We start from the raw sequence: 25,055 nt of genomic DNA on the forward strand, positions 1-25,055 counted from the left end.
CCACAAGGGGAAAGAGAAGCCAGACATGATGTGTACCTTTCCATACTCTATTTTGGGATTTTAAGATCCTATTTCTTTCAGTTGAAAGATTTTTCTTAAAACTTTGCTTTTGCATAACTCTTATAATATTAACATAGCCAGACATGGGCTGGTCTGTGACCTGAGGAAATGCAAAGCACTTTGGCAGATAAACAAATAACATCATTCAGAAAACAAGGAGACTTTTCTTGTTTGGTTTGCTGCTATGATTGGGTTTCTAAACAAAATGGAAATGTGTGGCATGATTAAAATCACCATCTCACCTCTGCATAAATAAAATTCATTCATTCTCCACTCCATCTGTGGATCAATACTAGTCAAATTGGGGAGAAGAGGGTATTTAAGTGCCATTTTCAGGAAAGCACATGTAATTCTGCATGCAAAAAATGAGCAGATGTGCCTTTAGCTGCTGTCTATTGGCAGTCCAGTTACCCACCCGAACACAATCCCTGTGACGATACCAGCAACCGCAGCCATCGAGACCACACATTAGGCATATGAAACAACACTTCTTTTTTTTCCTGCACTATTTCAAAACTCAGGTCTTCTTACAAACTGAGACCCCCAGCTCCAAATATACAAGCACTTAAAGCCAGAGTTTAAAATTCACATCTAAATCTGCCCCTACCCCAGTGTTCACATGAACCAAACCCTGCATTCGTGTAGTTGGCATTGCTTCTGGCTGTGGGGATTTAAAAACAGAGGTTCACCTTTGCTGTGCTGCATGAATAGCAAATCTTTTTGCACAAGTGACGCCTGCAATACTGCTTAGTTATGCTGTCTGGTAACCAAGTGATAAATTGACAGCAGAGTCAGAAAGAAAGGCATATTCCTTAAAGATTCTGTAGGTGGTCACCTATAGATACAACATAAGCATGTACAGGGGGAATTTAGTGAAACCTTCGGAATTCAGATCTTTGAATCTTGGACACATTTACTTGAGTTTAAATATTATTATATTTTACATAGAATTACATTATTAGCAAGAGGAGGGAGGATTCAAAGGAGATAAGATAACTTTTTTATTCTTAAATGGGGAAGCCAGGGCAGAGAGGTGCAGTGATTTTCTGGGTCCTGCAGGTGACAAGCAGTCAAAACTCAGTGAGAAACCTGAGGTCGCCATCCCCCTGTGCTCTGCCTTGCTGCAGGAGTTACCGACCTCGTTCTGCAAATGGCACAAACCCACGTTGACACTGCTCACCGGCCGCAGCACCTCGGTTTCCACCAGTATTGCAACAGGTTTCAGAACCAGATTTTCTTGGAGATTTCTAGTTTGGGTGTTGCACATCTGAAAGTCTGCATGCAAACAGTGATGAGCTTTGCAAGACAAAAGCAGGAGCATTTGCAAATCTTACGGGCACCTTTGAAGAGCCCCAGTGAGAACCCGTGCGATACAGACACCGATTGCCTTAGAGAGTAGAAGGGAGTAATTTGTTTCCCATTCATCCCACCAGGGCTTTGCTTGTCAGGAATTTAGGTCTTTCTCCCCTGGGAGGTATAAAGCTGCATCTTTAAAGCTGATTGCACACATCTTCCTGTCTAGACAACGCAAGCTACTGCCAGAAGGACAGTATAAAATTGGGGAATGAATTCTCTAGTCTTAGTGATTTTATTTGCTCGAAAGTAATCATCCCTCGCTTATTTCGGCTCACTGTAACATGAGGCGTAGTCCATTAACCGCTGCACATTACTCGCTATCTCCCCGTGGAAGTCACTCCAGCTTCCCCTCGAAGAGGGCGTGCATGTGTGTGGTCAGCTTTGAGAACAGCGCCGGGGTGATTCAGATAGACCATCCCTGGCCGGTAGCGAAAAGTGGGAAAACAGAGCTCGACTAGCAACATTTAATTAGAAGCAAATACAAAGCCGCGTGAGAAATCGCTTCCTCCTACTGCTTCCCTTTTCCTGCTGTACACAAGAAGATAAGAAAGCACCGAGAGGTTTGCCAGGAGCGGCACGCGGTCGTGGCACCGGCTGCCCTAGGAAGGAGCCCCAGCCTCCCCCAACGCCCACCTTCCTCTAGAAACTGTGAGAGGCTGCAGAGTTAAACCCGTGTCTCAAAGCTTTTTGACACCACAAACTATTCCCTCGCTCAGACTCTTTGTCAGCCCCGAGGCTGGGTTTTGTGAGTTTTCGGACAGCCCGCAGCGGACAAGAGGAATAGCCCCACCTTGGCAGAGCGCTTCTGTCGTGCCTATTCAGCTCCCTTCCTGGTGGAAGCAACTCTGCGTCTTGGATTTTATCATTAATTCTCATCATTAATACCCTTTGGCTTCAACAATTTCAAGGAATTTGAGGTGAAGTCTTTACTCAACAATACTCCTACCAAGATGGAAAATGTCACTGTATTGTCTCAGGGAGAGTGGCATATCCATAGCTGTCAGTAATTAAGACAAAGACCTCATCCGGACACCGTATCATGTAGCAGCTTGCCTGCCTGCTTTACTTAGAGCTGACATTGAGCAACGAAGTTGAATCTTGTCACATGTTTTTGTTCAATTTAATGTACTTGGGACGTAGCAAAAGAACGCAAACCAGAAGGAAATCTCTGCCTTGGTTCTTTTTGCTCCTTACCAAAGCAGTCTAAGAAGGCCTCCAAAGATAATCCTTTGAACATCTGATTCTGCTAAATGATGAGTTTTTATTATACTCAATTTTAAGTGTTTCTTATTTTGGTGATAATTTTGTCAAAATTCCAAGGACTGAATCTCATTTGCTCTGCTGCTCCTTACAGTAAATGACAACCAGACTCCCAGTGTCTAACTAGGATTTCTGCTTTCACGTGGGGTTAAAATACAGGTCTAGGACAGAGACAGCAGCTCCGGGGGGAAAGCAGTTGGGGGGGGGGGGGGGGGTTTGTTCCTGACTGTCTTGACACTGACCTTACATTGCAATGTAAGCAAGTTGTTTCCTCTCTGTACCTCAGTTTCCCTTCCCCTACAAAGGGCTGATCCTCTTTTCAAGATGCTTTGACTATCTCGACTGAAAGTTTAAAAGAAGAGGCATTATGCATCTGACTACTGCACATATGCAGATATGGGAATTTGGAGATCAGATTTTCATAGCTGGGTGAAAATATGAATTTTTTCCTACTAGGAAAACCAGCTGTGTAATTAAAGAGCTTCCATTCACATTCATGACAAAACGATTCAAAATTCCCCCAGCACAAAAAAACCTCTCTGCCACAAGTAAATCAGAGGGTGCAAATCTGCTGATTTTGACAGAATCGCACTGGGGGAGTTTCTCAGCAGAGGGCTCTGCCCCCCGTTAGCAAAGTCGTTCCTTTGCCGGCTGTCGGAGACACCATGGGAACCAGCCTCAGCCCAGCTGGAGCAGAATGAAGGGTGGCAAGCAGAGCTGCTTTCTTATCACCCAACCTTGCAGCTTCCTCTGCCACAGTCCGTCCATCCTTCCTGGCAGACAAGCGAGGCAGCGATGCTTCAGGTGCAGCCCCGGGAGCATCATACTGTGCAACCGAGACGTGGCACAAAGCTTGAGAGCAACCGTGCTGACAAGGGGGAAGACGGGACAAGCGGCAGCAGCAAGAGCACCTTGGAGTTACTCAGTTCAGCCTGAGATGATGGATTTGACTGCATTGAACCAAATCCCCAGAGCTGAGCCCTCTGCCAGGCCCTAGTGCCGGGCCTCCTGTGATGCAGGTTTGGGGTCCAGGAACCACACCACGGCCTTTGCTCAGGCACTGGCTATTTGACTGAACGTCAGCCAGATTTTGGAAAGGATCTTGGCCAAAAAGCATTTTTGGAAAAACTAAAAAAAAGAAAGGAAAAAAAAAAGAGAAAAATAAAAGCAAGCCCCAGGAGCCTCTCTCCTCCCCAGTTTCTTTCTCATGCTGAAACCCACAACGCAAAACATGCTCAGAGAGAGTAACTCAGGTCCGCCGGAAGCATCAGGGTTTCAACAGTTGTTTCCGAATGAAATAGAGACCCTAGAAAATCTTCACCAAGCAGCAGCAGGCAGGAGGAATCCAGTCCCTTTCCCCCTGAACAGCCATTAGCCCAGCAAGCGTGATGCTCCCCCGGACGTGGGAGACCCAGGTGCGAGTCCTCGCTTGGCACGAGGCACTTCCAATTCAATAGACATCGGTCTTGAGAGAGGAAGGGAGGAACTGGAGGCTTAGCTGGACAGTGAAGCCCCTGAACAGAGAGCTCAGATGTGGGTTTACAGGACACTATCCACCCTGCATGAACTTCTCCTGTGGATACTCGAGAGCGCCCTGAATGGGATGAGTTATGTCCGCATTACTGCTGCGCTGGAAGTGTCCACGTTCATGGCAAACAGCCATAAATTCGAACTTTGGTTTACTACGCGCTGACTCCCCCATGTACAGTCATGCAGTGAGAGCATACATGAAAGAGTAGCCTAAATCTTGCATCTGCCTAATCCAAGCGTACTGCTAATCCGGTGACTAACCCAAGCCTTCTGCATAGCACAGGCATCACCCTCAAACAAGCTGGTGTACTCTCCTTGCCCTGACCTCTGACAAAATTACTTTCCATCAAAGGCAATGTTTTCTGAATTGGGCTCAAAAGTTTCAGTGAGAGCTTTTCATTCGCTGAAAGCAGGCTGGCACACGGGAAAATCCCTCTGCGCCCTCGAGGTACATGGTTCACTGATCATCTGCCCTGCACCTCTGCATCCCAACTGCACCCCAACCGCACCATGTAGCAATCCTGCCTGTCCTCTTAGGGGCGAGCTGCACTCGCTCAGCCATAACATCTGGGTGACAGCATCCCTTTCACACAGGGGGATGCAGACCCAGTTTAAAGACTTTAAGCAACAGAGGATGCAACTTATCTCCAGTTAAGGTCTCCCACTAGCCAATTATCCTTACTGTTATCCAGCACTTCTCTTCTTGCATTATTTAGAGAAAGCACACAGGTCAGCTCTTCCTCTGATCTTGGTTTATTAGATATCATATTTGATATTCCCTGTTTTTCAGTCCAGTCTCGCATCTAAACAAAAGCAAACTTCAGGCTTATCTGTGTTTTCCTACACTACTTTTGATTTATCTAGCCATTTCATTTCCTCAGTGGCTTCACTGAGCTTTCAGATACATAGAACTCAAGGTACAGCCATGCTATCAGTATGCTAGCAGTAGAGTGTGAGGTGTACTGACCTACCCTTACGTTTGATGGGATATTAGTTTTGAAAAGAATTTCCCAGGTGCACCCAAAATCTGCATTTTTGGCATTGCACATCTATCCCTGCATTAGCACATGTAACGACAGTAACTATATCCACAACCCAACAGCTCAAAGCTCAAGAGGCACCGACGATCATCACAGTTGTGCAAACAAGCCCCATAGTCCTGCAGGTAAATCCTGCATGAAACGTGCAGTCAATCTGTCATACACTGTTCTCGAGTTGGGGGCAGAAATCCCTGCAAGAGCCAAAAGCTGCCGAGAGCCTGTGCGAGGCTTCCGCTCCCTAGAAAGGGGAAGGCCATGAGAATGGTACAAAGACGTTGCACAGCATGAGCTGGCTCGGCTGCACAAGCCCAGCACAGCCTGCCCACGAAGTGCAAACAACGCAGGGCTTCGTCCCGGACCTCAGACTTCCCCTTCGCTGAACTCCCCCCGAGCTGGGAAGATGGACAGAAAAGGACAAACTCGACTCCTCTGACGGGCCCTCAAGAGTAAATCTTCCTGGGCAGGCTGGTTTGGGTTTCAGCAGGAGTGCATCTCCAGCCCAGCCCTACTTGTGAGAGTGTGAATCATGGTATCAAGCTGTGATTTGGTTTTAAGTTTCCATCAAAGTTGTGGTTTCACTAATACGCAAAGGAATTAGTTGAATGCTGGAAGTCACATACAGTTAAAGTCAAGGTCCCATGCGAAGCCTAGGCTAGAAAACAATGTCTCCTTTGACTTAGAAACCACAAGAAAACATATACAGCAAAATTCAAATATAAAAGGAAAGCGGAACATACGTTTGTTATTGTAAAGCAGCTCCTGTGTGCTCCATTAACAACTCTACCATTCCAGCTTCTTTTTAATTAAAAAAAAAAACAAAAAAAAAACACAAAAAACCACACAGTGAAAGTCATCCAAATTTTACAAGTTAAAACCCAGGGGAAAGTTGGGTCAACTGTGCTGAACAGGAGCCCCTCTCTGTACAGCTTTCCCGCTTTAAAGAGGAGAAGCAAGGAGGAGACTAGCACGCAGGGCCGTGTGATGGGTCGGGGGTACCCCACTGCCCTCCGCTGCCCTCCACTTCAGCACTGGGACTTGGTACACCTGGTCCGCGTTTGGATGTTGTACCAAGTTAAACAGCTGTGTAATGTATTTAATTTTTACTGTTACAATCAAGCCACTAAAGGAGATGTAATTATGGCAGTAGGATGATCGCTCATAGCAGAATTACCTCCTCCCCCCTTTGCTTCTGAAATTAAGCCCATGGGGGGACGTCCTTTTCCACATCCACTGCTGCCAGTGGAAAGCTGACTTGTGCCCAGTTTGCCCATTACTGCCACGCTGGAGGTTACTGCTCCTGAACCTCTGCTAGAGGAACTGTCAACAGCTTTTAGTGTTGTGTGTGCCAAGAACAGAAGAGACTGAAGACCTCACCGACGTCCAAGACATCTGCACTGGCAAGGCTTTTGTTAAATAAATACAACTCCCACATGATTTTAGGATAGCGGCAGCAGGCAGGGACTGAAGTCTCAGTCCACTCGTGATATCTCCCCCCTCCCGCTGTGGGGAAGAGAAGGGGAAGAAGTCATCCCCGATGCTCTGACCTGAAGGAAACATTCCCTCCTCTCTCCCAGCCCCGTTCTTCAGTTCAACCCACCGCCTTTGACTAACCAGAGACCCCAGAACCCAGAGGAGTGAGTTTTTCCCCACCACTGATGCTGGGTGGGCTCTGGGCACGGTGCTGCCTTGGAAAACTGGGGCCCCAAGTGACCAACGTCCTCAGCTGCTCTCGAGCACTGCAGCCTTGGGTTGTGCTGAGCAGATTCGATTATCTGATGCAAGCAGTGGAAAAAAGCAGGTTTGTTGATGAAGAACGGAGTTAATAACGTGGTGGAAGTGAGAGAAACAAAGCGAGAGATGCAAATGAGCTACCAGTTACTTATGTGCTGGTTTTCATTCAGAAGTATCTGAGCCTTTTGTAAGGGTAAGTTAGAGAAGCAATACATCAGGAGAAGGATTTGCTGAGATGGCAATAAAAAAAATCCAAAATGCCAGAATTAGGCACACTACTTTGAGAATACAACTACAAATTACTGTGCTGAAGAGCTACGTAAAACACCAGCTTCCTTGAGGATTGTTTACGGCAAGGTAAGTCTGAAACACACAGGTGCTTAGGGAAAAAAAATAGAAATAATAAGAAAACCAAAAAGGAGTAAAAAGGCCTATATTTACTCTTTGACCCCAAGACTTAGCTGAGTTCTCATAAACAGATTTTTAACAAAATAGTATACCTCAGCCTCTCTACAGTCCATGGCAGAGGTACATCTGAAATCAGTGCCCTGTGACTCTCAATTATATGAGGTGAATGCTGCAGCAAATCACACATTTATCTCACAGTCCCAGAGGACTTCCGAATGTGGGAAGACTATGGTGTGAAATGGGTTTGTCTCATTTATACCCATGGGGTGCAACATGTGTAAAGGCAACCACTTCTAATGAAACGAGTACAGATCAGCTATCCAGGTTACAGGTGGAAAATCATTTGCATAAATCAACTGCTCATCTTCCCTAAAAGCTTTTCCTTCCACTTCCCTTGAGGGAAGGACAAGAGTTCTGCTTAGAACTCCCTGAAATATCACACAATCATGTGAAATATCATTTCCATCTTGAAAAGAAGATCTGGCTTCATGCAAAGCAGCAGGACAAAAGCAGAACCACTAAGTTTAATGAATATCTTCAAAATAGTATTTTTATGGCTTTTAAGGGACCACAGACTCTGCTTGACCATGAGGTGAAGCTCATCCAGACCCAACCTTTACTACTGATAAGATCTTTCCTTCTCATCACTGCCTTCAACAGTTCAAAGACAGCAGAACCCTTGCTGAAGAACTGAAAACCTGTCTCTCTCTGAAGCAGAGAGCTTCTGATCACCACATTTTCCTGTGGGCAGTAGGTGAAAGACACCTATGCCAGCATCCAGTGTTACTGAAGTGCTACCACATGCCCTCTTTCCCCTGGACAACAGGATAGTGAGCAATGCCAACAACCCAAAAATTTTACTTCCCTTTAAGAGGTGGGAGCTCCTAGAGGATTATTGAAAATAATGCTGGGAGAGATCTCAAGGAATCATCTAGCTCATCTCTCCTACCCCAAGCAGACTTCAAATATGTCCATGTCCTTCCTAGCAGATGTTTGCCTAAAAGCATGCGAAGATGGAGATTTTTACCCCTCTGGGCAGGGCGTGCTGCTGCGGGGTGAACTTGGACAGAGCTAGGTTTGTGTTTGGATCGCCACCTCTATCCCAATCACATCCATAAGCTCTCTACACAGGAGCAGTCACTGCCTTTCCTAATGGACAACCTCTTCCAGAGCCTTGACGGGAGCAGCTGGGGACAAATAAGCAGCTGTTCCTCAGCTTTGGTGAAAAACTGTTGGACACTAATCATGCCAGTCTCAGTGACCGGGTGGACCTGCAAGATGGTAGGTTCATGCAAACTTCAGCTTTGTCCTTGCTACGCAGGATTTCCTTGCTGTTCTCAGTGACTTAACACCTAGGGAATACTCACACTGGCATTCAACTTACATCCCTAAAATAGAAGCCTGAGTTTCTCTATGGCTAACAGCAAGCTGTAGTTTCCTCCCAAGAGTGACTCAAGCACCTAAACTGGGAGCCTACGCTTCTCCATATGACTCTAGATGGCCTCTGAAGCTAAATGGCGTGAACATTACACAGCATGCATGGCTTCTCTCTTCCTCCCCCAGGCAAAGTAAATGCCCTCTTCTCTGTGGCCCATCTAGCCAGAGGTTTTGATTAACCAGATTCTTCTCCTGCCATACTTGGAGTGCACAACTGGTGCAGAGTCCTGTGCACAAACTCTCAGGGCTAGACACGTGAAGAAGAGGAAGCAGCATCAGAAAGATAAACCACAAGATAAGGCCTGGAGGATATGAGATCTGCTGGTCTGTAGCTTCAGAGCACCCAAAAGAAGAAACTCGCGTGCAAAACGCAGTTTTCAAAAAATAAATATTGCAGGCCAACACTGTGCTGCAAAAAACTAGCCTTCCTCCAGAAGGTTCAGCTGGATAATTAGTCATGTGGATGGTTAATTTAATGGGAAATTTAAAAAAAAAAAAAAAAATCAGATTTTTTTTCTTTTAAAGGAGTTTGTATTTTAGAAAAAGTAATCAAAATATTGGAAAAGCAGTATATCAAAAGTGGTTGTAAAATGTATGGGACACAAATGGGACATTCAGCCTTAGTACAAATCCCACCACTTTGGTGAGCTTCTCTCACTCAGGGCAAGCTTGGCTTCTCAATGTTTAAGTGCAAATGTCTAAGAGACAGCACTGCATTCAAGAAAGCTGCTATGGAGAGGTCCTAGCGCTCCAGAAAAATCCCAAGGGTGGTGTGTTCACGTCTGTCATTTGAGAAGTGCTGTGGGTGCCCAGCACCAGGTCTGCAGCAGGCAGGAGAACCCCAGCCCTGTCACCCCTGGGTCAACACTGCCATTCCTGCTCTGGGGCCAAACACACTCCGAACCTGTTGAAAACAATTTAATTTCATTTCCTTACAACCAGGTGCCTTTAACTCATGCAAACTTTCCTCAACACAGCGCCTACCTTTTAAAAATCTCTCCTGTTTCTTTTTCTCTGTTTCTGTACTGTTTGCATCCAACAAGAACACAAAAGTTAAAATTCACTGAGGGGAAAGAAGGAAAAAGAAAAAGAAACCTTGAAGCCAAATAACTTATGACATGAAAGCTTTGGATTTTACTAGCCTTCCCAAGTTTCAGATGTCATAAACCATACAGGTGCAACTATCTCATTGCTCGGCACCCATATGAACCTTGTTATGTTAAAGTGAACACAAATCCAACGAATACTTCCAGGTTTATAATAAGCCTTCATAAAGAAACTGTCCATATTTTCCCCATATGCAGGCACAGCTGTGCAGAGGCACATCTGCTCGGGAAACTAATGTGGATCCTTGAATTTATAGTTTAAGATCCTTAAGCTTGATGGCAAATTATGATAAAACTAGGAATATCAGTTCCTGTCTCCAATAGAAAATATAAATCCCTCTTTGATTGATATTGATTACAGGAAGGAAACAAAGCACTTTATTTCCCCATGTCACGAGAAACTCCTTCGTTGCAATAAACATCCGGTTGATAGGAATATCTTGGGAAGGTAAATGATACTATACTTGTAAGCAAACTGAGAAAAGAGCAAGTGCTGACTGGCCATATAGTTCATACAACCATGTAGCTTCAAACGCACCACAGCAGGCTACGAGTTTGTCAGATTCATAAACTAAAAAGATGGAATATATTAAGGTATGTCAAATGTGATTGCTATTTATTATTTTCCTGCACCCTTTACTCAAATATCCAGTCCGTATATGCAAGTCCAGCTCAACCTAAGTAAACAATTTCATTGATTTAACAATTTATGGCTTGATTTTAAAAGGGAGTGAGACTCCAGGGGAATATCTAACATATGTTTGAAGTTAATCGCAAGCCAACCGAGTGAAATAAGTGGTATTGATCACATGCTTAAAATTAAGCATAAATTTCAATGTTTTCCTGGTCCAGGCTTGCCATAGCAAGTCCTGCGTGTGACAGCAACTTCCATAGGATGCACCCCAACTTGGCTTAGCAAAAGTTGTAGCTGTGGATGATCTGTACAGTTACCATACATCGTTACCAGCAATATTGCCCTGAAACCTCGCAACACTGACCGAAAGCCCGGCTTTCTTTCCTGAATGGCACTGGCTGAAACGAGGAAGAAATAAGTGAAAAGACCGATGTGGCCCCAAAAGGCTACAGCACAGCTACGCAGCCATTATTTTACATTACCCTTTGAAAGGTGAAGGAAAAGCCCTTCACTCTCCACAACAGAATAAGGGTTCAGCTCATCCACCCCTCAGGTCAGCAAAGGGCCACATTTTGTTACCTCCATCACCGTCAGCTTGAATTTCATTCACTGGTTTCAGCAGGCTGACTTCCCTTCTCACCAGCATAGCTAGGACCAGAACTGGACTCTTTAGGGCAGTATAAACGATACCTCAAAAGAGATATAAAACTGTGTTTCTGTAGTGACATCAGCCCAAATCACAAGGGAGCTCCTGCCTAAATTAATGCACCCTTTCGCTATAGCATTACAAAGCCAATAAACATGTCCTCTCTATATTTACAGCTTTACGGAGGCCAAACTTTTACTTGAAATCATTCCCACTGCTACGTAATTATCTTGCCCTGCTCTCTCCTTATCACACGGCTACTACAGCTAGTACAGGTTTCCCCTCGGTGGCGTACATCCAGGACAAAACGAAGGCAGTGTTGCCACAGATGACAAGCAGAACTGCATGCAAGGTGGGACATGGCGTCAGCAAGTTACATATAAACCAGCTTGAAATGGATGTACTGGGTGCTTGAATTACACACGGGTGAAATTCTTTGACCTAAATTTCAACGGGCTTAAAATGAGAAGTTCTACCACGTAACCAGAGGACAGAAAAAAAAAAAAAAAAAAGTAAAATTGCTAAGGAAAAAGCAAACGCATGAAAGACATTTCTAGCAAAAGGCAGCTGTTAACTCTGGGGAAACTCCAGTTTAACATCCATACCTTCCTAATCCAACCCCCATCGAGGTTCATGAAGGTTGCTCTGCTTTTCTCAAGCGAATGTGTAGGAGTCGTATACAGTGTGGCTGTACCGACCGGGGAGGCGCCGAGGTTAGATGCAGCCAGAAACACAGGTAGCAACTCTGCTGCGTGGACTTGCTCTGCAGGAACCTGGGGGACCACGGCTCCAAAACCCTCGCTCACCGCCGGCAGGAGGATGTGGTACTGCAGACCTAACGCGATCTGCTAGCTATTTTAAATCTGAGTTTGGCAGGTCACTGAGCTACGCTGAGTGCGAAAGCCAGGCTTGGTGTTTGCACATTTTGAAAGCCTCAGTTTACACAGTCTTTTATCATGATAAAATGGGCTCAGCTGGAGTTCAGGACAGCTGGGCTTCTTATGACAGAGTTGGGTCACAGGAAGTTTAACATATAGCCCAGAAAAGGTGGCAAATATTTTGCCTAAGTTTCTGAGCTTTCACAAGCTAATCTAAACCAACTTCCCAAACATCTAGGACTTCGCCACAGTTCAACTTCACTTTACGCCCATCTACAAGCACACCCAGGTTCACGTGGTCCTCCTCTTTCAGGGTCAGCCCCCAGCAAGACTTTCAGGAATGAACTCACCCCCCACCCCCCCAGTTTCCCTGTACGGAGTTGTTCTCCAGTCCCTTACCTGGACGACGGGGTGGCCTCCGGTCGGTGCCTTGACGGCCCCTCGGCTTCCCTCCGTCTCGTAGTGTGCCCGGTGGTGGGGCTTCGGCTGGACCTCGATCCGCAGCTCGTAGGAGCCAGACTGGCTGGAGAGCGGCCACTCGAGGGGTGGGAGCGACTGGACGGGCAAGCTGGGCAGAGAGAGACCACACCAGTTGAAACTCTTTAGCACTTTATTTCTCAGAGCCCTCATCCCTTCTTCCTCCAAGGACCCCTCTGGGGCTGCTCTCGCTGAAACATTTAGGAATCTGCTATTAATTTCAACGAGAACGTGCCGTCCTGCTCACATTTGATTGCAAACTCTGCTGACATTCACGACGAACACAATAATTTCTGTGGGCCCATCTCCTTGCACGAGAGAATAGAAGAGAATATTTCTATTTCTTACAAATATCCGTAGCAGTTATATTTTTTCAAAGATCCCCCTCTTTTACCTAGCTTTTGCTGCGTGTCTTAAACTTTGATCACAGAACATATAGTGAAATATTAACTCCACCTACCATTACTTACCAGTTGTGCAAGTTAATAATCGTTATGATTTCCATAAATATTAAAAAGCACACAGATAAAACGCTAAATATTCTTACCTGATACTAGTTTTCCTGTTACCGAAATGCACAAGGGTTTATAACATGAAATTAATACTTTGAAATGTACAACTAGACCTCACAGTGGGTTTTAAACAACTTCTATTTTGTTAGCACAAACTGCTGCCAGGACCGATCTAACAAGCCAAGGAAAGTCACGGCTCACGTTCTTCACTCGCAATTTGTGTTTAGCAGGTCGGGAGCGGCACGGGATAACGTCAGCGTGGGGACAACCTTGCTGCCGAGCGGGATGGCAGGGCTGACAGGGTGCCAGTGGTGACTGCAAGTGGAGTCACACATTTGGCAACCTCCGTCCTGGCAGTTGTGCACCGCTCAGGGTCCAAATCTACACACCGCCAGCACCAGACAATGGAGGCAGTTGATGAGGGCAGCGCCAACGGCTGAGATTTGGGTTAAATGACAATTAACAAATTAACAACCAACAATAAGTCACTTGGGGTTGACTGAATGCTCAGTCTGACTTGGAGCAGCGTGCTCTATTTTGCATCGGGAAATATTTAAAGTATTTCCACCCTTGGTGGAAATTTGTAAGCGAGACATTCTCTGAATTTAGAAAAGCGATCAAACCGTTTTCTTTAAAAGCAGCAGGATTGAATGAGAGCATTTAGCCTTTGTCAAAGGCTGTCTGCAATCTGCTCTTTAGACAAATAATTTGGAAATCTGAATTTGTCATACGCTGTGCTTTCAACGAACCTCAGCTTTAATGATGCTTCTTCCAAACCCAGATTTTTTCATCTCTCGGATTCATAATGGACTGGGCTCCCATTAACCAGTACTGTCCCTGAGCACTTAGCTCTGGTTTGCAGCAGGATCGGCCCAAGGAGACCCTCCCTAGGGATCATCATGCATGACAAAGGTCATCACACCATGAGAAAACACACAAGCACAAGAAGCACTACGTACCTGCAGATAGGTATTGCAGGCACCAGTTGCTTTGTCCAAGATGGAGGTACCAACAAAATTGATTCTGGGGCTGAGTTTCTCCTGTCCTCCTGCTCGCAAGGCCCGTGGAAGTCAACAGTCTGAAAGACGTGACACGGAATGCTGTTTTTGTGGGAAGGCATTGATGAAGGATCAGGGCTGGTTTTCCAAATTTTCGTGGGAACACCACAGGAAGGATCCGTAGGAAGGCTGTTCATAGCATCCATGGAAAGAGAAGCGCCAGGCAACTGCGTGTAAGTAACTGAAGAGTTGTCTTCTCTCAAGGGGATGCGAGGAGAGGATTGTGGAGAGGGGGTCCTTGACTGTCGTGGAGAAGTGGAAGGCAGCTGAGTGCTGTAGAGCTCAGTGCAAGAATACCTCCGTTTTGCACCTGGTGATGAAGACCTTGAGTTGGGACAGGGTGATGGTGAATGTCGTCCCAAGCAGGTTTCCTCCGTGATGCTTGTTCGTGGTGACATTATTGGAGAGGTTCTAGGAGAATAATGAGTATGGATGTTTTGAAACTGTGGACAAAGGTCATCACTAGGACCATTATTTGGTGAAACACATGGTGATGTGCAAGGAGATACATTTGTCTCTGAAATGAAACTTGCAGAGGAGCCGCTACTAGCTGGGCTCAAACACAGTGGTTCTCTGTAGCCCTCAAAGCCAGGGACAGGCAGGGTAACCCTTGGGCTAGTGGTAGCTGAGTTTGACTGATGTTCTACCAAAAGAACATCTGTGTCTCTGCTGCGGAAGGGACCCCCTGAATGAATCAGTTCATGATATGGAGTAATTTCAATCCTAGGGCTCGGAGCAGAGGCCCCTGCAGCGTTGGCAGGGTGTGTAGGTGTTGTCCCTATGCTATCTGGCTGTCCATATCTGCCCATGGGATCTGCAGAAAGGCTAGAAAAAGGCAGGGGGCATGGCTTGAGGCCACAGTCCAAGACATCATGAGCGTATGTAACTCCAGAGGGTGGGCTGTTGGTTTTATGTGGAGTCGGTTCTTCTGGAAAAAGAAGGGTCTCTTTAAGACTATAAATATTATTACAGAAGCTGAGCAATCATGGATTAAAAAAAAATGCATATTTATAAACTGGTTGTGATCTGATATTAGGTAAATAGTTGTTTAATTCTTTTTAACTGCAATTAATGCTTGTGGAAAGTACTGGATTAACAGCCAGGGAAGCTCAAGTGCTCAGAGCAGATGCAGCATGGACAGAAGCACTGCAAACACCTCCACACCGCCCAGCCGGGCTCCCTCTACCCGAGCCCTGAGCTAGAGGGATCACCTGGAAGGGTCAGCACCACATCAGCCTCTCTGCCCATTTCAATGCTGGCCTTCCTACTCCTTCTGCCAAATACACCCCTCAGCGCCAGTTGGGGTGTCGTGACTTTGGGCAACTTTTGTCAGCTAGGCACTGGACTGAGACCTTCACGTCACAAAACCATTTCCAAATAGGTCTACCTAAAGGTTGAGGAACAGCTTTTGGTGAAGGGAGAAGAACCCTTCTTACACGGCAAAGTCCAGTCAGAAAGGGCTTCATGAAACCAAAGCTGAGCTTAAGCTCTTAAATTAAAAACTCAGTTCTGTGTGATGATTTGTTTGGCTCCATATCATGTCAACAAGTTTTGGTGACAGGTTTCACATGAGAAAGCACCAGGTAATCAGAAAACACGTTCACAAATATTGTTTAGAAAAGAGAGCAAGACATAAAAAGGATCCAGCCCCATGGTTACAGGCAATCACTTTTCAATTTCAGCTCAAGGAACATTTTGGCCAGAGAGGGATTATAAAATACACCGTAACAGGTCCTAAGTGTTCAGTGCAACCCTCTCTCCTGGTGAAAAAAAAAATCTCAATTTTCAGCGATACTCAGTCTTGCAAACTATCCCAGGTTGCAGAGTACAGGGATGCTTCTAGGCAACACAGAATTCCCACCAGCACCGCTGAGCCCAGTTCTGATCTCGCCCCAGCACCCCATCGGGTGCTTAATGCCAGCGGCATCCGAGAGAGCAGAGTCATGCCAGGTATCCCCGGGACAGACTCCTCAATGTACGTCAGCTCCTGTAGTGTCCCCAGCCTGGGAGCTGAATAATATTTGTCATTACATAAAAGCATGCAAACTGCTATCAGGATTTTTTTATGTTTTTAAAGATTTCAATGTATCCAGCAGGAAATACCTGAAACAGCTCCACAGTTTGAGATTGATTCTCACTATCAGCTCGCCCCTGGGCACAGATCAGTAAGTGTCATAGGTGAAGAGTATTTCATTTAAATATTTAAATAAGTGTTCCAGCATTTTCTCTGACTCCTACACTACATGAGGCAGCATTTCCCATGAGCAAGTAATATTGTACATAAAGCCAGGTAGGAGCTGACTGTGCTTTCTGCAAAAGTAGCAAAAGTTCGTAGTGAAACTTTTACATACAGAGAGATTGTGATTTAATTTCAGGGGAGGTCTGTTCGTTTTCAGCTTTAAATGCTTCTTAGTGTGAGAGCAAAATCCTCTACTGATTTTTGACTACTTCCTTTTGTGCTTAATGTTTTGCACAACCTGGAGAAAACTCCACAAAAAGAAAAAAATGTAGCAGAACGTGCTGCGCCTTCGTGTTTAGTGGGAAACCCTGACAGCCAACCAAACAAACCAACACACAGAATGTCTATGTGACGGGATAGGAGACGACCGGGAGAGTCCAGCTTGCAGATTTCTTAAGGTTCCTCTGGCTTTTAATCCCAGCACACAGCTGTTTTGGGGATGGGGAAAACAGCAACGAGTAACCGAATTTTGAGCCGAACATATTTTTAGCATCGTTGATCTCAGATATCAGAGCTTTGGCATTCACAGGAATAGTGTGTCATTCACATCACTCAAACTCTGACGCATCAAGCCTAGATACCGATGCTACGATTCACTTCGAATAAAACTCATCACTCCTTCGGACTCAGTGGAGCAACACACCCCTCCGCAGTCACACAAAACATCAATCCCACCGCTTTCAGAAGAATCACTCCAATTTACGCTGATGCAAGGGAGCAAAATCAGCACCAGGCAGAGTGAGGCTTGACGCCAGGACTCGAGGCAGGATTCGTACAGTGACCAGCAATCGCAGAAAAGCTCTCCAGGCTGAACAGCTTCACATCAGGAACAGATGACTGTTTCAGTTCCCCATTCAACACACCTACAGCAAAAGCTGCCCCCACTGTACACATTAAACCACATTACCTGTGCCAAATACACAGACAACAGGAAGAAAATTACAGCTCCTCACAACACACGTTGAGCAGCAAAGCTGGCATGTCTAATTTGCGTTAAAGGGTACGGGGAAAGCAAACATATATTTGTATGTGAATGTGTAATTTTTAGTCTTCCGAATAACAAACACACCACCGCCCACACTTTCTGCCTATTAAAAATTGGGCTCTAGATAACCCGAGTTTTCTTTGCTTTTCCCTGAAATCCTGTGTTGAAACGAGCGCTTTCATCCTTGGCATTCACGCTCCAAGAGGATCCACGTTCCAGATATTAATAACAATGTTTACGCACAACAACAAGCTGCAGCGTGCCCTTGCCTTCCTACAGCGCTCCGGCAGCGCACTCCTCTGCAGTGCTTTACGGGCTGTGCAAACCGGGATTGCTCACCCAGCGCTCACAGGCAGCGAGCGAGGCAGGCGCCCTTTGCCAAGCAGACAACACCCACAGCCTTCCGTACGGCAAAAATATTTAGTTTCCCCCACACACGGCAAATTATCAATAAAGCAGGCAGCGGCACCGAAACGCGGGCAAGACTGCAGACAAGAAAAACCTCCGGGCAGAGGTGCCCAGGGGCTGAGGCTGCGTCTCGGGCACGGGAGAGGCTGCCGGCCCTGATTCATCAGCGCAGCTTCGTCAGGACTCGGGGCTTGCGAGGTTTGGGGAGATCTCCCGACCGAGTTCCAGCCCTGCATAACTTCAGAGGTACAATGAAATCACTGTCCCGGGTGCTATTGCCCACGCCTGTGATGTCAAGGTCTGTCGCCATGGAAATGCCGGTGATGCTACAACGCAAGGCTCTGACCTCACCGGGGAGGGAAAAGGGGTGGTTGGGTGAAGCAGCAAGTGCTGCTCTCCGGGAGTAAACGGCTTTTCCATCAAAATCAGGAGAAATTCTGCTTTTTGCCTCAGTAGGAGGGGACTGACTACCCTGCTCCCGGCCAACTTGGCTAAGGCAGGCTGGGCTTTGGAATCTGCTCGAGGAAGGGGCAGACCCAAGCCAACATCCCAGCTTCTCCAGGCGAGCACCACGGGAGTCTGGTTTTGTAAACAATATCAGGCTCCTGCCTTTGAGAGGGGCAGCAGGGGACGGGGAGAGGTTGCTCCCCGGCAGCCCAGCTGCTTTCTCGCTGCATTTGCAGAGACCAGCAGGAACGCGGAGCAGCCCAGGGCACGGGAATGGCTCCGGGCAGATGGCCCCAGCAATACCCGTGTTTCTCCCCGAGCTGCCAAGGTGAGCTCGGTTAGGGCGGCAGGAGCTGAGGACAGCAAACCTCACGCTGCTGGCGATGGCAGGGAACAGCCAGCCACCCACCAGCTGAGCTCCCCAAGGAAGAGACAGGCCATTGCACCCCCTTACAAGAAAATAATTAGGTGACCAATCAGCCTAGCAGAGGTGTTTTTCAAGAAATGAAGCAGCTTCGAAACCTTTGTGCAGATGCCCCAGAGGTACAGCTTTGCACCCAAGGTTGCGCCACCTTCAAGGGTTCATCTGTCCCTGCATATTGCATCCCAGAACACAGATGGAAGCACTGCTGCCAAGGACTGTCCTCTCCACCGCTTTTCTGGTGGACGCCTTGGCAAGCAGCACAGCAGCTTCAGCACAGCTCCTCTGACACGCAGTTACAGTGCTTCCCCCCCTCCCTTCACGGGGGCATTTCCCAGCCCGAGGTTTCACTGCTGAATCATCCTCTGATTCAGTACCAAAAGATCCTTCTTGTTTGACAGGGGGTTAAAAGAAAGTGAGCTTCACGCCCAGACAACACTGGCACCTCCTCACGTTCTCGGTCAGCATGACTGTCAGCAAACAGCCTAGTCCCCCGTGTCACCCCGTTCCCGTGAGCAGGGAAGTCCGACCTCCAAATCCCCTAGTATCCCACCCAAACTGCCTCCAAGATGCCAGCTCTTATCCCCCCCCCCTTTTTTTTCCATAGCCTTTACCCAGTTATGAGTTCCCAAGACCATCTCTACTCTCCCCACAATAGGAAATGGAAGCAGGGCTCTGCATCCTACCATACTGCAAACCAGCTCCTATAGACGGACTCAGGAATGCTGCTGGCGGCTCCACCAACCATCTGGTGGCTGGGCAGCCTCCCCAGGTGGGTACCTTCAGCACTGCCCTTAGTACTGATTAGCTAGAAGACTTAAAACACAGGTGAAAAAGATCAAGGGATTTAAGGTTCAAAGGACTTAACCCTTGAGTTAAAAAAAAAAAAACAAACAAAAAAACCACCACACCTCCTTTTCACACACCTCCGAAGGGCAGAAAGGAAAAGGTCCTGCTGGGCTCCAGAGATTTCCCAAGCTGGACGGATGCGCACCAGTGCGTGTGTGCACACATGGCTTTGCAAGGGCCCACCCTCCACTGTTTTTTAAACAAGGCAGGAACTTCAAAGCCATTCAGTCGGCCAAATGTGACCTTGCCAATTAGCATGAAATTAGGGAATAACATCACCCCAGCAACTGCATTCCACGATGGGTTTATACAAATCATCATCTAGGAAAAGCTAAAGATAGCCACGTGTGGGACAAGGGAGGGCAGGGGGAGAAGTTCGGTTTTGACCTCACATCTGTTTGCTGCAGTGCAGCTCCTGGGATTTCAATGGAGTTCCTTATTTGCATAAGTAAAAGAGTCCAAAATTTTTTTAATTAGTTCGCTAATTGTAATTTGAAGGGGCCATTGCAGAGCTTTTTTTGCATTTTTCAAAAGCCAAGTCGTCTGTTATTTACGCTAGCTGCTTGGAAGCTCAAAGTGAAAGTTGGTTTCCTGAGTGAAATCTGGTATTCTCTGTTACATGTGCATATTTGTTTCCTCACTGCAGGGCTGCTGCTGAACACTGCCTCCTGTGTTACTGAGCCAGTCACCAGGACTGAGCTGCAAGCTTTTTCTTTTTTTTTTTTTTTCCTCCTTTTAATAGCTTTATACTGGGGAGAAAAAAAAAGAATGAGGCAAATTATGCAGGGCTTGACACCTACAAGACGTGGCAACGTCCCTGGGAGCCTAGCTACAAACAACCAACCATTTAGAGGAATATGAATATTTATAGATGCTCCCTGCTTCGCCTCTCCGTATTACACATACATAGACCTTGTAGAGTCATATCACCAGATGCAATGTAAGAGTCTGCTGAGCTACAGCAAAGGCTTGAGCCTATGAGAAAATACTCTTTCCCATTTGCATTCTCACCTGTTGTCTTAGGGCAGGATTTTGTCTGGAATCTTATTTAAAGGTGGGGTTTGTTTGGATTTTCCGTTTCCAAACACCCCTCAGAGGATCAGTTCTCAGAAGGATTAACCTCAAATATTAAAAATTATGTGGCAGCTTTACCTATCAGTGGATCATCACACAGTGAACACAGAACGAAAATACATGAAGTGAGCTGCTGAAGCAGGGCAGTTGTCTGGCTTTTCAGTATTTTGTCTCTCATAGCGGCCAACAACAGGTATTACGGAATAATACACAAAGCAGTTATCAGAACTTGCTCATCTGGGAGTCCTGTTTGTAGGAGCTAGATCCAATGCTCATTGACTTTCTGTTAATCTTCCCCACTGACAAACAAGGATATTCAGCACCTTTCAAGTTTGAAACAAGCTAAAACTTGGGATACTACTAGCAGTATCTCCACATGTATCTCTCAAGGGAAAGCATTAACACATTTTTTTAAAAAGAGACAGAAAACATCTTCAATGCTCAAGTGAAATCACAATTTCAAACTAACAGCCCAGGATACCCGCTTTACCCAAACTTCCCAAAGCCCGTTCACCTGGGCACATTTCTGAGTTCAGCCTGCTGATGGCAGATGTTTCTGATTTGCAAATGCTGAGATGATGATAGCTAATTAAAGTCTGGCAAGTAAGGGTAAAAGTAAAAGGCAAATGGAAAACGGCACTTTGTATAGCGCTCCTGCTTTTGGAAATGGTTGGCTTAGAGAGGAATATCTAACATTAATAATATTGACCGTTGCATTTTTATTTACCCTTTTTTCCCCTGTTGCTTTTAGAGCAGTCCATGTTCCTGTTGTCTCAGGCACACATAAGCACTACTGAATGCCAACCACTTTCAGTAAGGATATTTCTGGCATTTCCATGGCAACAAGTTGTGATATAGATCCTACTTTTAAAATACAAGCTTAGGTGGAAACCGTCAAATCCCAACCTTTTAAAAAATTGTTTATCTGAAATAAATTTTCATCCCAGTCTAATTCTAGAGCCCAAAATTTACCTTTTCTTCCCTAAAAAAAAAAAAAAAAAATTTTTTTTTTTAAATTCACTTTTAGCATGTTTACAGAGATCTGTTATTACAGGACCTGTCATGAGCGGTGGGTGGAGCAGGCCAGACTCTGAGGAAACCAGAGCCTCTTTCAAACGGGCTTTGAATGTAGGAACCAGACTGAAGTGCTGGGATCCAGAGACACTCCTATGGTTTTGGTTCCATTTTGAATCCTCCACTGAAAAGGACTTGTTTTCCCAAGCGCAGTTCAGACGAGGCCAGAATCGCGCATGAACAACGAGCATCGGTTACCACCAGCATGTGGATAAAGCCCTTTCTCAAAATTTGAACATTTTCTGTTCTCGTGTAAACACGCTTTAATCTTTTGTACATTAAAGGTCAGGGATGTATACTGGATTGCTTACAGACTCTAGCTGGTGCCTTTTCAAAGCGAGGGAGAATGTTCTCCAGATTAGAATGCTAATATATATGGTTGTGATCTTTTTTTTTTTATGCTAATGACTTCCATCTTTGCAACAAACAAAATTACTACTAATTATGGTTTCCAGTCATTCAAATGTGGAGAAAGCAGGCTCAAGAAGGAAGTTACTCTACTACAAGCATACGCTGCTCTGCATTTATGTGGTTTGAAGATTAAACTTTCTACCCCCCACCTACGTACTATTATATTCTGTGGAACTTCCCACTTAAGGCTTCACAGCAGTACGCTCTACTATAAAGACGTGAATAACACCAGCATCTGAGGCTTTCACTGGGATTTAATGTATTTCCATTAAAATCGCTGCCCCCTCCCCATCGTGGATTTATTTTAGCATGGTTTGATCTACATTAAACCTTGAAAGAAAATTCGGCTTTGTACATTTCTTGACATTAACCATCGTCAGTCAGCTTTGACGGTGGCGCACATCTTTATATTTAAACAAGTAAACAAAGAATAAAGCTGAGTAACAACTCCCCATTTCGCTAGTGGCACCACCATTCAGGCCTAACTGGTCTCCTCCTGCACTGTCCCCTAGGAAGGCAACATCTCTTCCTTCAAATGCCCTAAAGGAACGCCACCTCTCAGCTGTGCAGAATCAAAACATGTGTATCTTAGAAACAATATCCCAGCAATTCTTTCCTCTGGGTCCTGTCTCTTTTGGCTTTGTCTGGTTTACACAAATCCGTATTTTATGGGATAGGAAGTATCGATTTTTAGTATCATCAACTGATGGAATTATCATTTAGAAAGTCAGGGGACACTGGTCACGGTGCTTTTGGTGTTACAGATTTGTGTGAACTCAGAAAAGCAGAAGAGACTGCCACTTTTTTCTTTTTTTTTCTTCTTAATTTAACTTAAGCTTACAGCCTTTGGACCCAAACCGGGACCTGGATCTCCCCAGCTCCTTGCCATCCAAGCAGGATGGCCGGACTCCTCTCGGGTGTCGAACTCCTCGGGGCTCCTGGACCCGCCGCTCAAGCCGCCTCTTTGACTTTCCAGAACACCCTCCACCATGACGATGGTGGTCAGAAGGAGCCCGGCCGAGCCGAGCTCTTCCCCTCCGCCTTCCCCAGCTGCGCTCTCCCACCCGGGCGCACAACGCCGTGGATCGGAGGTCGGCCCCGCGGCCCCTCTCGGATGCTCCATCACCAGGCGGGGACCGAGCCACTCGCCGCCCCCGCGACAGCGGCCGTTCGCGACCGCCCGCCCGCCGCCTCAAGCAGCCCCGCAAAACCCGGCAAGCCCGGCCCCGAGCCCAGCAGCACACCGGTGGCTCGGCATCCACCGCCAACGCCGGGCCCGGGCGCTCAGAGCGGGGAGGGGGCCCGGGCCCGGCCAGAGCCCGGCTCGGCTCGGCCCCGCCGCCCCGTCGGGGCTCGGCTCGGCCCCCTCCCCCCCGCAGCCGCTCGGCCCCGCCGCCCCGTCGGGGCGCGGCCCCGGCTCCTCCTGCGGCGGCTCCTCACCAACCTTCGATCGGCTTCAGGTAGTCGTAGTCGAAGAGGATGGAGAAGTCAAACTCCTCCTGCGGGCTGCCTTCCCGGGTCGGGCCGGGACCGGGGCCGGGACCGGGTCCCCCCTCCTGCGGGTCGGGCTCCGGAGCCTGGGCGGCGGCGCTCATGGCGCCCAGAGCCCGCCGGGCAACGGCGGGGGCGGGAGGGGAGGCTCGCCCGGGGGCCGGCCGGCTGCCGAAAGGAGCCCGAAGCGCGACAGCCGCCGCGAAACCCCTCGGTATCCTTCCAAGCGCAAGTGGAGAGGAGTCAGAGGGGAGGATAAAAGCGGGGAAAACGAGCAAAAAAAAAAGATCTCCTGGCGGGGGTGGGGAGGAGAGGGGGTGGCTGAGGCGGGCGCGGCTGCCCCCGACGGCGGGGGGTTGCGGGCGGCGAGCGCCGGCGGCACACGAGGGGGGTTCGCCGCGACGAGCGGTGGCAGCTTCCTGCTCCCGAGCAGCACCTGCCGTCGGGGCCGCCCCCGGGGAGGAGGAGCCCGGCCCCGGCCCCGGCCCCGGCCCCGGCCCCGGCTCCGGCCCCGGCCCCGGCTCCGGCCCCGGCCCCGGCGGGCGTCCCGCCGGAGTGGGGGTCTGCAAGGGGTCGTGGTGGGAGAGCGGAGGAGAGGGGCCTGGGGAGTCGGGGAAGGGGAACGGGCAAGGGAAAAGCAGGGCCGCCAGGGATGTAGTGGCCTTGCGCAGGGATGGGAGCCTCCAGAAACCACCTTCAGCCCCCGTTCGGTGAGCTGTCTCTGCCCTGTTACCCTCGGTTGAGCGTGACTTGGGGCCTCGCAGGCAGCCGCCGCCTCCTCCTCCCCAGCAGTCGGGCCCCTTTCTGTTGAGGTTTCCAGGGTCTCCAGCAGCCCCAGGTACCCCAGGCGCTGCCCTCGCCTTCTCCAGGCTTCGTGTGTCCTGCGCCACGTGCTCCTGCCTCCCGTCGCAGGCTGCTGTTAAGGCGGCAGCAGGCAGGTTTCTGGGTGAGTCTCGTTCTGCAATCACAGGCCACCCGCTCCTAACTGGAGCGCCTTTAGAAACATCGAGTCCGCGATGCACAAGGCCTCTGTTCTCCTCCTGCCTCGCTCACAAACAGCGTTTCACAGAATGGGCTCTTGCCGCGTTCCCTGCTGACCACACTGCCGGTGCTGCCAGCTTCCCCGAGTACCCTCGGCCACCTTCGCCACATTGACTCTATTCATCAGCATCTTCCCCAGGCCCTTCACAGGGTGCTGGTCGCTGCCCCCCAACATCCTTCTACCTCTCCGATGGCTGCTACAACCAGCAATGACTTCACTCGTGGGTAACTGGAGAGCCTAATTTTGTGTGTTTAGAGCATCTGTGGTCAGAAGACTCTGTTCCCTCGCTTACCTGTTTGTATGGTCCCCTTTGTTAGCGTACAGATGGCTGTCACCGGGTCTGTGAGTTTGAAAAATGCTCTTAGTCTGTAGACAGGGAAGGGAGGCAAAGGCAGAGGGACCAAGATCATTAAAAAAGTATTTTGGTGTTTACTTCAACTTGTTTTTATTTGCTAAGCCTGTTAGCAGGACAGCATTAGCT

General features: G+C 47.7%; 1 protein-coding gene across 3 annotated transcripts in view; it reads right to left on the reverse strand.

Annotated features, from left to right (window-relative positions):
* Positions 1–23,738, reverse strand: part of NFATC2 (nuclear factor of activated T cells 2) — a 94,366-nt gene extending 70,628 nt beyond the window's left edge. For 2 of the 3 annotated variants that reach the window (XM_049816698.1, XM_049816699.1), the window contains exons 1-3: positions 23,486–23,738; positions 14,035–15,061; positions 12,486–12,654 (exon numbers count right to left, since the gene is read on the reverse strand). In XM_049816698.1, coding sequence (XP_049672655.1) covers positions 12,486–12,654; positions 14,035–15,061; positions 23,486–23,636 — 1,347 coding nt within the window. In that variant the 5' untranslated portion in view covers positions 23,637–23,738. The remainder of the gene's footprint in view (positions 1–12,485; positions 12,655–14,034; positions 15,062–23,485) is intronic. The other variant, XM_049816700.1, reaches the window with a different exon arrangement.
* Positions 23,739–25,055: the final 1,317 nt, after the last annotated feature.

This window comes from Accipiter gentilis, chromosome 14 (genome assembly GCF_929443795.1).
Source record: "Accipiter gentilis chromosome 14, bAccGen1.1, whole genome shotgun sequence".
Taxonomy (NCBI): domain Eukaryota; kingdom Metazoa; phylum Chordata; class Aves; order Accipitriformes; family Accipitridae; genus Astur; species Astur gentilis.